Here is a 13,719-nt window from a genome sequence, read left to right on the forward strand (position 1 = left end):
GCGTCTGTTGCTTCAAAAGTAAAGGTCCTACCGAGATTATGTATACAACCTTATTTGTAGACAGTTTTGTCACCTTTAATTTTGTATGGAACTATTTTGCCCGATAAAATTAAATTTTTGTACTTTTTGGTCATTACAGAGTTCAGCGTGAGTCTAGGGTGGGGGTGAAAACTTGAAATCTTGTGAATTATACCAAAATGAAGCGCTTAAAACAATAAAACCTTTACCATTATTTTTTCGCACTTTTGGTCGATTTTATCGTTCTGTCCCGTTCTGATGCCTGACCTAATAATGTTTAGCTCAGTTCAAGTTGTCTAGTTGAGGTTTTAGTCATTACACGGTTGTGCCGATGCTCGGAATCGGGTGATTATTGAGAATGCCGTCTGTTCGATCACGTGGTCGGTAAAGGTGTAAGAATACCGATAAGATTCTCAGTAAAATTGCCAAAAAAATACCGCAATTGTACCGAAAATTGATGTAATTTTTTTTTATCTAATCTTGTGTTGTGAAATTACGGTCACAATTTTTTTTCGGTCATTCTACGGTAAAAAATAGGGTAACCCCATTAAATTAGATTCAAAAATTCCGGTCACGTTCTTCTTCGAAAAATTAAACAAAATGATAACTAGATAGAGGTAGCACGTCATTTTTTTCACCTCTCATAATCATAAATATCATCTTTTTCGCTGGAAGACTATATAATCTTTGCATCTGACTATGAATATATTGATGAAATTATAGTTTCATCACAAAAATATATGCCCAAAAAGATGATTCTTAGATTTCTTCTTAGTTTTTTTTTATAATTTTTTCTTATAATATTCTTCTTAGAATAAGTATGTTAGTTTATGAGACTTTTTTCATGTGACCAATGTGGTAAATTTGCAGTCACATTACCTGCTTGTGACGGTAAAAATATGATAAATTTACTGGTCATTTTCACCATTTATATCTTCAGCGGTCGGCATGCCGACGAGAATTAATTATAGTTTCGAGGTCGTAGTGATTATCGCTTTTTGCTTACAATTAGGTTGAGAATTTAGAATGTAGTTGAGATTTGGGATTTTGAAAATCTTAAGTTGAGTCTAGTTTTACTTAGCGATCTGAAAGGCTCGACAGATTATGTTTCAGTTTAGTTTAGTAAGCGAGCTAAGAGCTCGATAGATTGAGAAATAGTTTACTGTTACCCTCTGGTATTCGTTTGCGAGTCGCGAAAAGCAAATTTAGGGATTATTTGTTTCTTTTTTTTTTTTATCGTTTCTGGTATACAAAATTTATGATTTTTTTTTATATCGTTAAATGGCGCGTCATTATCGAGTATTTAGAAGTCTGTAGAATTGTGTTTCAACTATCATCGCGGGGTGCCCATTCTTTGTGCTCACGGCGAGTTCTCGGTCACTTCTTTGGGTGCCTAAGGCCTATAAAAGTCCGGCGTCACAGCATATAATACATTATTATTGCATCCACGGTAAGCTATAACAATCCAGCAATATATTATACATACATAGATTTCAAACTGCATACTTTTACACATCTCCACGACTTGTTAGTACAGATATATGAATATTAAAATCATGACATACTACACTGAAGAATCAAAATACACACTTTTGAATCATCTGTTATGTAGACAAACTCGATCGAGTCTTTGATCACACTCATGTTGCAGTATCATTTGTTACATGCTTAGGTAAGTTACTCTGTAGGTAAGTTTAAAAGTTTATGCCTCCTGGAGTTACCGATATGCATATGATACCTATGTATACATCAGCTAGCGTTAACACGTCTACATACATTCGTGCACATAAGCATATTGTTTCTTCGATATAACAACCCAGGCAGCACACTTGCTTCGTTTATGTAGCTGCTGGATCACAATGAAAAAGTCGATGATATATCTGGTTAGGTATATAAATGATATGTTGTATGTGCCCTACAAGGTACGTTGACGATAGTGTAACGTAACCGCTACGTGAAAATTTTATGTTAAATTCACAGAATAGATGTTACGTAACATTTGGGTCTCCAAGCATTCGTCTTTGTTTGGTCCAAGGAATTGATATATCTGTTAGATAATGTAACGAATTTTTTGTTTATCTTCAGGAGGATACTGTGTGACGAGCGTTACATTTTATTTATTGTCTCAAAAAAAAGGACTCTTTTCTTTGCATGCACTCTGCACGCATGACGTGGGTTAGGAAGTGTTCAGGAAAGTCTCAAGTGAAATTATGTATCGCGGATGGGGGGATTTAACCGTCGTGCTTGGTCGCTCGTCAACTCGGACGTTCGACCAGACTCGCCGGCCGGCGTGCTTCCCCCTCCTCCTTTTTTTTGGTCTATGTTCCCGGCCTGCTTCGCTCTTGCCGCATTCGTTCGTCGACCACCTTCGCGGTCAGCGGTCTGTTATTCTCCTGAGTCTTGTTCTCTGCTTTGGTATCTCTCAAGTAACATTTTCGACCTGATCTACAGGCGCGTTACGACCACGCGTGAATATTTGCGTGATCTCGTGTCAATTTCGTTCGGCTTTCTTCTGAGCAGTCAGCTCTTCGGTTATTTTCTGCGCTAGCGATAAGCTTCGATTGCGTGTAAGACACGCGGCGACGCGCTGTGAGCGGTCAGCTCTTCGGTCATCTTCCGCGCGATAAGCGTCGATTGCGTGTAAAACACGCGGTAACGCGCTGTGAGCGGTCAGCTCTTCGGTCATCTCCCGGGCAATCGATAATCCTCGATTGCGTGTAAAACACGCGGCAACGCGCTGTGAGCGGTCAGCTCTTCGGTCATCTTCCGGGGAATCGATAATCCTCGATTGCGTGTAAAACACGCGGGAACGCGCTGTGAGCGGTCAGCTCTTCGGTTATTTTCTGCGCGATCGATAAGCCTCGGCTGCGTTTCAAATATTCGTTTTACCGGAAATCTTCTAAACAGACAATAACTCTAGTCAGTGCTTCAACGTATAAGGCTGAAAGGAGAACGCACGACGTCCGGATCACGAATTTTCTTCAAACTTTGTACAGTTTTCGTACTCTATTAGAACAACATAATGTCCAAGTAGCAAGGCGTACAACTTCGGCGTTTTCGAGAAAATCGCAAGAGAAATCTTACGTAATTCAATATCTACCGGTGCGTAGCGACACTGACAACGAGGCGGCGGCGGCCGAGCGGTGAGCGTTCAATATCCGTGGTTGCTGGATCTAGTCCCGCTCGTGTATTTTTTTTTTTTATTTTTTTTTTCCTCCTATAACACTGATCATATTCTTTTTCATATATATTACAATTTAAAGGTAGTGTAATGAAAAAACACGTGTATTTGCATGAACCTTTATCGAATTTCCAATGTTATATAGTCAAACATCGATAAATAAAGGTGTAAATAATTTCCGCTTGTGAGTTGATATTTCTACGAGCTCTCGTCTCAATTTGGCAACTCACGGGTGTCCAGTGGTTTCCCTCGAGGTGCCTTTCCCAATTAACTCACCCTTCCCCAGATTTCTCACGGCACGTTTTCCAAACAGGAAGAAAGAAAAAAAAAGAAATAAATAATAACAATGCTAACTATATAACCTAAGCTCTAATCGCTATCCGAACATCAAATGTTTAAAATTATGAATATAAAAACAGAATCAATAGAGTTCATACAGAAAATTAAAAACTAAAGACATATCAAATAAATTACACACGGCCAATATATGCATAGATAAAATTTCACAAAAGGGACGTCCTACTGACGGGAATAAATATATACTAAAACCAAGAATACGAAAGAAACACGCGGCAAATAGACACTGGACCAGTTTTGAATTAAAAGGCCTAAAAAATAAATGAATAATAGAAAGGACAACACAAAACACAAATCTACTGGGAAACCCCGGGATATTGCTCGTATGGCCCGGTCCTTCTTCTTTTTCCGTCTCAGACTACTCCCGTGTATCTTATAGAAAAGTCTACTTCCGAAAATGTGACGATGCCGAAATCTGTACCGCGGTCCTTTTGTGTAAATGACTGGTGACCGACTGACCGCCGCGCGCCGTCCTGCTTGGCTGGCGGGCTTTGTCAGCTCCGGACACAGGGATGAATGGATTTTGTTGTGTGATAATCCCAGCCAGCCTCACGTACCAGTCACACTAATATTTCTTACAATTATGACGTGTACATAAATAAAATATATTTCTGCTAACATCACAGATATGTATCAAGGGATCCATTCTAGTGTGTCTTGAAGTATTTGTGTCCTGAGTAGCAATACAAAGCCGGTTCTGAGTACAAACACCTTCTTTACCGACCAAGCCGCCTACCCGCCGACTAAGCTGCCTATCCGTGCATCCCAGACGCAAACCCTTGAAGGTTACCCCCACTCTCGTAAGATAAAACGGAGAAGATTCTCCGGCGATCGAGAGGTTTCGAGGGCAGAGGTACGACGCGACGTTGGGAGGCTCATGCAACGGCCTTGAACGAATCTAGGCTGACAAACAATCCATCCGACGTGTTTCGACTTGACGTTGAGTTTGTGAGCCGTGTGAAGAAGCCGCCTCGACCCTGAACGATTCTCGGATACTTATGCTGACAAATAATGCGTTCGACAAGTTTCGATTTGACGGCGAGTGGCCTGCGGACAACGGATTGAGGTGCGACGTCGAATTCTGGAAGGTTCTGAAATAAACTCTTAACTAGCAAGACACAGGTTCTGAATTAACGGTTGATATTGATATTGGGTTCAGTCAAAGCCAGAGTGCAAGGTCGACCGATAGCTGCGGCAGTATCCATTCAGATCCAAGGATCTGCGGTGTTGGGTGACTATCGCTCCAGGAATGCAAAACATAACTCGGTTTGAGTACAGTTCAGTCAAGGATGGAGAGCAAGGTTGAATATTACATAAGCTTCGTATTGAAAAAAAAATTTTCTCTTCTTCTTACCAGCATGGACCGTGCGACTATTGAACGTGATCAAAAACCAATTTCAAAATGTCTAAAAAATAAAGATGCATACTTGTTATATATCGGGTATAAAATAAAGAGGCACATACGTAGGCCGGCGAACAATGCGTTCGACAAGTTTCGACTTGACGGTGAGCAGCCTGCGGACAACGGATTGCGGTGCGACGTCGAATGCTGGAAGGTTCTGAAATTTGTATGCGGCTGCTTCGACCCTGAACGATTCTCGGATACTTAGCCTGACAAACAATGCGTTTGACAAGTTTCGACTTGACAGCGAGCGGTCCGGACCGTGAGAAAGAGCTTCTTTGACCCTGAAAGATTCTCGGAAACTTACAATTAGACTGACAAGCAACGCGTTCGATGAGTTTCGACTTGACGGTGAGCGGCCTGCCGACAACGGATTCCGGTGCGACGTCGAATTCCGGAAAGTTCTGAACTTTGTATGCGGCTGTTTCGACCCTGAAAGATTCTCGGAATCGTAGGCCGACGAACAATGCATTCGACAAGTTTCGACTTGACGGCGAGCGGACGGCGGACAACGGATTTTTGTCGCTAAAGAATTGTCATGCGAAAATCACGCAATGATTGTATATATTCACGTTTATTCAAAAAGGAGAATTGCGTTATAATTGACAATTTACAGCAATTGTGAGTGCGGGCGTTAACGCTATATTAAATTTATGTATAAGCAAAATTAGGCGTGCGTTACGCCGGGAGGCAGTATTGAGACTGTCTATCCAGTCTCTTGCCGGGCTCAGCGACAGTGCATACAAGTGCATATAATCGCGTAATTTGAGCACTGCTGCCGATAAGGAAGCCAAGCGCGCAAGGCGGGCTTGCTGCACGATGAATTTCGCACTCATTTAAATGATCCCCAGCATGTTCCTACGAGAGGATATAAAACTGTTACATTTTATGACAAATGTTCCAGCTCTAACACAGAATATTGCATACGGCTGTTCACGAATTTTCGGCAATGTGTGAATCACGTCGTTGTTTACCCGTAAATGGGACCGTGCCAGCGTGGAGCGGTCATTCTAGAGCAAGCTTTGCAACTGTATCTTTGTCAATTAAGTGCGTGATCGAAAGAAGAAGAAACAAACATGGATTCTGAAAAGTGTTTGAAATTATTACAAATCATGGAAACGGCGTTCAAGATTTTAATTGAAAAATCGTCAACGGCAGAGATTGCAAAATGGATTCGAAGCGGAACTCAAAATACCAGGCTTTTGAATAAAATCTTACGCAACAACGCCTCAACGATCGGGGAAAAGATAAGAATTTTGACTACAATTGGAATTCCGGAATCGTTGACAGCCAAATTTCAACAGTTTACGGAAGTGGGCACTGGATTGCGAAATCGACGGAGGATCGACCGCGTACGATGGGAGGATTTGGAGACGGCTTTCGAGAGCCGAATTCGAACGGCAGCCGTCATCTATCTACGACACAAGGACTTGAACAGATTTCTCGAAGATGCCAAACACCTCATTGTTGGCAGAATGAAGAGAATGCTAGAAAAGGCTGGAGGTTTAAAAGCCAACTGCATCTTAACCTGGAAATTTGGTGAAACAAAAAACGCCGAACTTGTTGAAGAAATGAAATATTTTAATACCAGAAACGAGATCATCCTCCAGCCAGCTGACATACACGGGTGGTTCGAAGAGCACGTGAGACAAAAGATGTTAAGCAAAATCGAACATTTTCAAGAGAAAGACTCTGGTTGGTCGTTGACCGAAGTTATAAATTTGACTGTGAATCTGAACAAGTACGTGCCGCTGCGAGCAGGTGTTTTCACATACACACCACTACCGAAGGATGTTCAAGACAAGAAGACTGTCGTCAACATCCGCAACAGAGACGCTTATTGCTTCCTCTGGTCGGTCACCGCAGCCCTCTTTCCGGCCAACAACAACAATCCCAATAAAATTGCTTCATATCCACATTTCAGCTCAGAGCTACAATACGACGGTTTGCGTTTTCCAATGTTTTTGACCAGATTCCAAAATTCGAGAAACTTAACAAACTTTCAATCAACGTTTACGGTGTAGATAGTACGGAAAAATCAAAGCACAGTGAAATTGTACCCGTTTATTTGAGCCGAAACAAGTCTGATAAACCAGTAATCCATCTTTTACTAATAGAGACTGAAAACGACGATGACGACGATGATGATGATGATGGTATGGAACATATTGGAAAGAATGTAACCCATCATTTTGCATGATTTCGAAATTTGTCGAGATTAATAAGTTCTCAAGTTTCCAAACGCTCACATCAGACGTGGTTGCGCGATGGGTGTCTGTTTCATTTTAATTTTGAAAGATGCTTGTTGGAGCACCGAGTTGATTGCATGAGTTTGAACGAAACGAAAGTTATTCTAGCTACAGAGGAGGAAAAGATTCTAAAATTTAAAAATTTCGAACATAAGGAATCCGTTCCGTTCTGCATCTACGCGGACCTCGAATGTTTACTGGAACCTACTCTCAAAAAGATGGGTACAAAAAGATCAATTTACCAAAATCAGATTCCGTACAGTATAGCGTATTATCTGCATTGTGCGTTTGACCATTCGCTTTCAAAATTCAAAATTCAATATAACATTCTGGGTCTAATTTATAGCTTACAAGAATCGAGACGAGATTATAGGTGTTACGAAATTTCGTCAGTCGGTGATTTTTTTTTATTTTTTTTAATTTATTGCGTTAAGAGTACAAAAATACATCTTTTAGCAAAAGGTGCCATGGGCAAAATGATGTTTATAAATATTTAAACTAATAATTTTACACTTAAAATTAGAATTTGACATAGAGTTAAATAAATTTTAAGCAACAAAAGAAACAGAACAGATAAATTCTAATTAAATCTAAACAGATCATAAAATTGAATAGTTTAATACTTTAATTTAATATCTAGTAAGAGAACACAAGTTTGGCATGGGAAAAGTGTCATTTGACAGATTACGATGAGAAGAACGACATGGATGCAGTTTTGTAGGTCAACTTTAGTGTTGTAGGGCCCAGTTGCGGAGCAGGATACATTTCCTAGTGTAGTTGTAGACGGGAAAGATAGACCGTTCACTTGAAGCATTAAGTAGCGTGGTTACGTTGGTGTCATTGAGTATAAGTTGGCTGAGATAGTGGTTTCTGTACGGGGTGAAGAGCGGGCATCTCATCATGAAATGTTCGATGGTGTCTAGTTCTTGCAGATTGCATAAAGGACACATATTTGCTGGATAAAGTTTACAGGATGAGTTCAGGAGTGACAGGTGACAGATGAATTTATTGGCAAGTCTCAGCTGGGCAAAAATACGCTTGATTGAGATCGAGTAATTTGCCACGAGGTAGGCCGGTTCCCGGTCCTGCAATGTTCTGTGGAGTGATAGCTGAGCAGAGGTATATTGCCTGTATGCATCAAAATCTTCATTTCTTAGAACAGCCCGGTATCTGCTAAAGACATCATCGGTTTTAGCTTCCCAGAGGTCGGGATCTAGGTTGTTGAAAAGCTCCGCATGATTGCACTCTGAGAGGAACTCTCTAAGTTGGGATGCCCAGTTAGTTTTAGAGACATGTTGCATTTCCTTCGCCAGGTTATAGGTTCTATGTAGGCAAATTTTGACCAGGGTAGATTCTTCAGATCGTAGTTTCTTGATGATCCACATCCATAGCAGCTTCATGGCCTTCCAGGCCACAGGGGTCAGGTTGAACTCCAATCTGATTGCCCAGTCAGCAGTGTTACGTGGGAGATGTAGTAACTTTTTGTAAAAAAAGCATTGGGTGACTTCTAGTGAGTTGCGGTATCGGAGACCCCAAGCAGGGAAGGCATACAATAGTACCGAGGCTACTAAGCTTTCGTACAATTTATTGTAGGCATCCCAGGAGTCGCATTTAGCTTTTGATAGTATCGAGATAGCGATACCTGTAGCACTTTTTGCTTTTAGTACAGCTGAGTTGAGAGCAGCGAGTCCAAGGGTGGATGAAGATATTTTGACGCCTAAGAAATCCAACTTATTAACAATGTCCAGGGGGTGCCCATTGTAGGATCTGAGCAGTTCAGGAATTGGTCTTGTTCTGCCAGCTGCTTTGTAGATCATAATTTTGGTTTTACTGCGATTTACTCCGAGGCCGTTAGCTGCGCAATAGTCCTGTAGCGCTTTTAGCTTCCTGGAGAGGTCCACATGTGAGTGTGCGAGAATTAATGTATCATCTGCATAAAGTAGAGTAATTAGATCGTTTAATCCGTCTATGTTTAGTCCGATTAAGCCCCGATTCCGGAAGAACTGCTCAAAGTTCCACAGGAAGAAGATGAAGAGATCGGCACTCAATGATTCTCCCTGTAGCACACCCCTGGTTACATCGAACTTATCCGAGAGTTCACCGTTTGTTTTAACTTGGAAAGACGCCGATTCGTACAGTGAAATAAGTACGTTTATGAATTTGCTGCTTGCATTTTTATCTCGCAGTTTTTGCCAGAGTCGTGGATGTGGAACAGAATCGAAGGCTCTGTTGAAGTCTACCGAAATTCCAAAGATCTCACGTCCGTCATTATGCCTTAGTTGTAGTTGGAGTGCACTGTGGAGAATGAAAACTGCATCCCTACAACCTCTCCCTTTCCTAAAGCCCAGTTGGGATTCTGGAAGAATTTTTTCTGTGTCCATCCATTTCACGAATCGTTTTTTCATTATCAGAGTGAATATTTTTGTCACCGCATTAACAAGGGCAATACCGCGGTAATTAGCTGGATCGGTTTTGTCTCCTTTTTTGAAAATCATTGTCATCAGTGCATTGGCCCAATTATTGGGGACGATTTCTTCTTCGAGTATTCGATTAAACAGATCCCTTAGTAGATTCCTCCAAGATCCTGTGAGGTTTTGAAATAGCTCGTTTGTCAGGAGGTCTGGTCCGGCTGCTTTGGCGTGTTTCAGAGCGCAAAGAACCTCTTCCAGTTCATCGTGCGAGATTTCGGAGTCTAGCAGTTCGTTGTAAAAGGTCGAAGGTCTGGCGTGGACATAGTAGCGGGGCTGGTAGATATTGGTGTAGAAGGTATTCCATCTGCTTATTGAAATAGTCGTGGACAGGCTTCCTTTGAAGGTATATTTTTTTACCGCTGCCCAGAAACTGGCTGGATTTGACAAGTTAGCGAAGGCGTCTTTGATATCTTTATAGTAAGATTTTTTCCTGGTTGCGCAAATATCTCTGTAGGCTTTTTTACAGCTAGCCACGTTATTTTTGCTGATGGGTGAGAGATGACTGGCCTTATATGTGCGTAGGGCTTTTCGGAGATTCCTTTTGGCCATTTTGCAATTTATGTCAAACCACGGATTTATCAGGCAAGAATGTGGCAGAGAAGGAACTTTTGTCACTAAGATGCCCGCCTGGTCAGCCACCTTAATCATGGCGCTGTGTATTAGATCATAGATCTGCTGTGTTTGTAGATTATTATTATTGGGGATTTCCGCCTTGAGTAGCTGCAGCTGGTATTCGATCTTGGATTCATTCGACCATTTAACTTTTGTGACTGGTTTGGCAGGAGGGACTGAGATGATGTCATAATGAGTTTTCCAGGGAATGTTAAGAGTAAGGCAGACTGGCCTATGATCAGACAGAGTGGACTCCATGAGAATTTCAAGATCCATTATGAGGTGCATACAGGAGGCATCCACCCATATCAGATCGATGATTGAAGTGCCTCTTTCATCAAATGTCGGCTGTACTGGTGAGTCGCTTAATGATCTTCCGTTGATGAGTACAAAGTTGTTATCAGCCATAAATTCAATAAGTTTTCTTCCTCTTTCACAAACGGTACTATCGGTAGTGCTCATGCGGTCGTTTATCGTGAGACCTTCGAAGATTTCTTCTGGCCAAATATCAACCAATCCTACTTTGGCATTCATGTCACCCCCGAGGACGAGAATATCATAGTTTTGCTGAGCTTTTATCTGGTCCAGGGTGTCCTGCAACAATTCTAGTAAGTAATGAAGATCCAGATTCTTTCTGAAGTATACAGACCCGATAATCATAGTTGTATCACCAGCATTGACCTTGTTGAACAGCCACCACGGAGATGACTCTAGAATTTCTGAGGTAAGATATCTATTGATGGCCATAAGGAGACCTCCACTGGGTCTACCTACTTGGTGTTCCCTCACGGCGGCTGCACAGAATGACTGATGGTTTGGCATGTAGACAGAAGTTATTTGGTTGGTGCACCAGGTCTCACAGACAGCTAGAACTTCATGCCTATGAATATGTGGACACAGAGATAAATTTGATAGCCCATGAACGTTCCAAAAGGTAATTCTCATCGTTGCGTTGTTTTTACTGGTTATGCTGAGTTTTTTTGCGAGGAGGAGTCAGTTTCCATTGAAATGCTGTTCTCATGATAGCTTCTTGAATTCTTGCTGCTGTCTTGGATGACGAGTTTATTATCCTCGATGCTCCATCTGTAGACAGTGCCGTCTACTGTTAAGGTATTGTGTCTTCTTGTTACTTTTTTGCCATCTTTTTCGAGTTGTTTTTTAGCAATTCTAAGATGCCAATCTTGCAGGGACTCTTTAGCAGTGCGGTCTGGTTCGATGAAGATATTGGTACCAGCTAGTTTTTCTTTTTTATTTCTCATTACGTTGGTTTTTAGTTCTGTGCATTTCAGTTCCACTATTACACGTTTTGGGAAAATTTTAATCGAGTCGTAGGAGCAATCAACATTAAATTTAGATCTTAAGAAGTTTTGTACGTAAGAAGCCTGGTTGGTAGCTGGTAGCTTAAGTCCTCTGATTGAGATATTGTTTCTGTTACGCTCTTTCTCCAGATACTCTAGTTTCCTATCCAAGTATTCTAGTTTTCTGTTAAGCTCGACCTCATTATTAGCTAGTATAATCTTGATCCGGGACTCCAGGGTAGTTGTAAGTTCCTGTAAACGCTCAATCTGAGAGTTTTCGACTGAGTCTGTCTCCAGAGCAGTTATTCTTGCTTCATGTCTGGCCTTTGATTTCTGAAAATCCTCCTGTAGTTTTTTTAAATTTTCCGTAATTCCAGAGCAGGCCTTTGTGAAGGCGATAGAATTTTATTCAATCCTCTCGGTAAGATCTTTGTGTTTGGTGTCTTGTTCTTGTCTGAGAGCTTTGATTTCAGCTAAGATTTGTTCCATGTCTGCGTCTTCACCAGTGCCAACAATTTCAGGGATTTTGCAGGCACTGTGCGGGATCTTAGTTGGTCTGTCCACTGGCTCGTTGTTGTAAGAGCCCTCTGGCTCACGTTTCCTCTTTGGCTCAATATAATCGAGGATAGATGGACAGGAGGAAGACCTCTTGACGTTGTTCGTTGGCAGCCATTTCACTAAGTTAGCGCATAATGTACTGCTTCGCAAAATACCGATAAATCCGTCGGTCTCGTTTATGAATTAAGACTTAGAGTTATTTCAATAATCACACCACTACCGTCAAACTTCCACAAAATATGTCCCTTCGTACTAGGACCGACATTCAAACACTTATTATATAAATTCGAATGAACAAAAAAAAAACCTACTTTGCCCACCGAACGAACGTCAAATCCAAAGTCACCAGTCGGTGATTTGAAGATGCGACTGCAAAAATATACGTGCCGTCGTGAATTGCGATCGAAGTACGAAGAAAATATTGTAGCAAACAGGAATGAGTGTTTGACTATTAGCGTATTATCTGAAGGTCAATCAGATTGCTTTCAATGGTTTGAAGAAAGAGCAAAACGAATTACATGCTTCAACAAAGCTCACCGTATTAAAACGAGGCGAGAGGCATTTGAATCTTTGGCGACACAATTCAAAAAGACTAAATTTGATGGCAAAATGACAGAAGCTATGAAATATGGTCTTGAAACGGAGCCGGATGCAAAAATGTCTTTTGAAGAGCAAACTGGATTGAAAGTCACTTTAGTAGGGTTAATTATAAGTATGACCCAACCGTTCTTGGCCACGAGCCCCGACGGAATACTATTAAGCGAATCAACTTTATTGGAAATCAAATGCCCATTCACCTGTAAAGATCAGCAAATCGTAAACCGTGACGATAAAGTTTCGAATGTCCCGTATTTGGAATTTGACGAAAATGATAATATTTTTTTGAAGAAAAGTGACAAATATTATACGCAAGTTCAGGTATCAATGTACATACTCAACGTCGAAAGGTGTCATTTTTTCATTTATTCAAGTCACGATAGCGTAGACGTCATAGTTGAAAGGGATGAACACTTTTTAGGAGGGTTAATTCCGAAAATTGAATGGTTTTATTTTACATATTATCTTCCGCTATTATTCTGAGCATTCAATTAGAAGAATACATTTTTAACTCGCCGTGTCAGTATTTTTTATAAGTGGTGGTTTGCTATTAGCAATAACACAGCACATGTGCATAATAGCATCAAGATATGTGTTCGCTATTTGTTGTTAGCTGGTTGTTCGACCGAGCCGCGTGGAAGGGGTAGATCGCTGTAGTCAAAGATGAGGTTTTGGTTTTATTATATGTACATCTTATTTATTAACTATTTTATTTACATATATACACGATTTAATGTAATGGTTGCCACGAGAGGGAAGGGGTGGTCGTCGTCCGATTGTACCGCGGTGGAGGCTGTAGTGAGGACGTGATGCGCTGAGTGGGCTCGGTCCTCGGGGGCGGCGTATACCGGATTTCCGGAGAGCTCGGCGGTGTCGGGGGGCGGCGATTCTCAGGCTCGGTGGTCCTTTTCGGAGACTCCCACTCGCTATCGGACTGGGTCGTCTGGGTGGCCGTTGAGACGTAGGAACGCTGTGG

General features: G+C 41.4%; 1 protein-coding gene across 1 annotated transcript; it reads right to left on the minus strand.

Annotated features, from left to right (window-relative positions):
* Window positions 1-7,935: 7,935 nt before the first annotated feature.
* LOC107228133 lies at window positions 7,936-11,235 on the minus strand. The gene has a single exon (XM_015669506.2). The coding sequence runs from the start codon at window positions 11,233-11,235 to the stop codon at window positions 7,936-7,938; it is 3,300 nt and encodes a 1,099-aa protein (XP_015524992.2).
* Between the last annotated feature and the right edge of the window lie 2,484 nt (window positions 11,236-13,719).

Source organism: Neodiprion lecontei, chromosome 2, assembly GCF_021901455.1.
Source record: "Neodiprion lecontei isolate iyNeoLeco1 chromosome 2, iyNeoLeco1.1, whole genome shotgun sequence".
NCBI lineage: Eukaryota > Metazoa > Arthropoda > Insecta > Hymenoptera > Diprionidae > Neodiprion > Neodiprion lecontei.

Excerpts from the sequence above, each read along its gene's own strand:
- LOC107228133 (XM_015669506.2), bottom strand. The coding sequence starts at position 11,235 with ATGAGAATTACCTTTTGGAACGTTCATGGGCTATCAAATTTATCTCTG.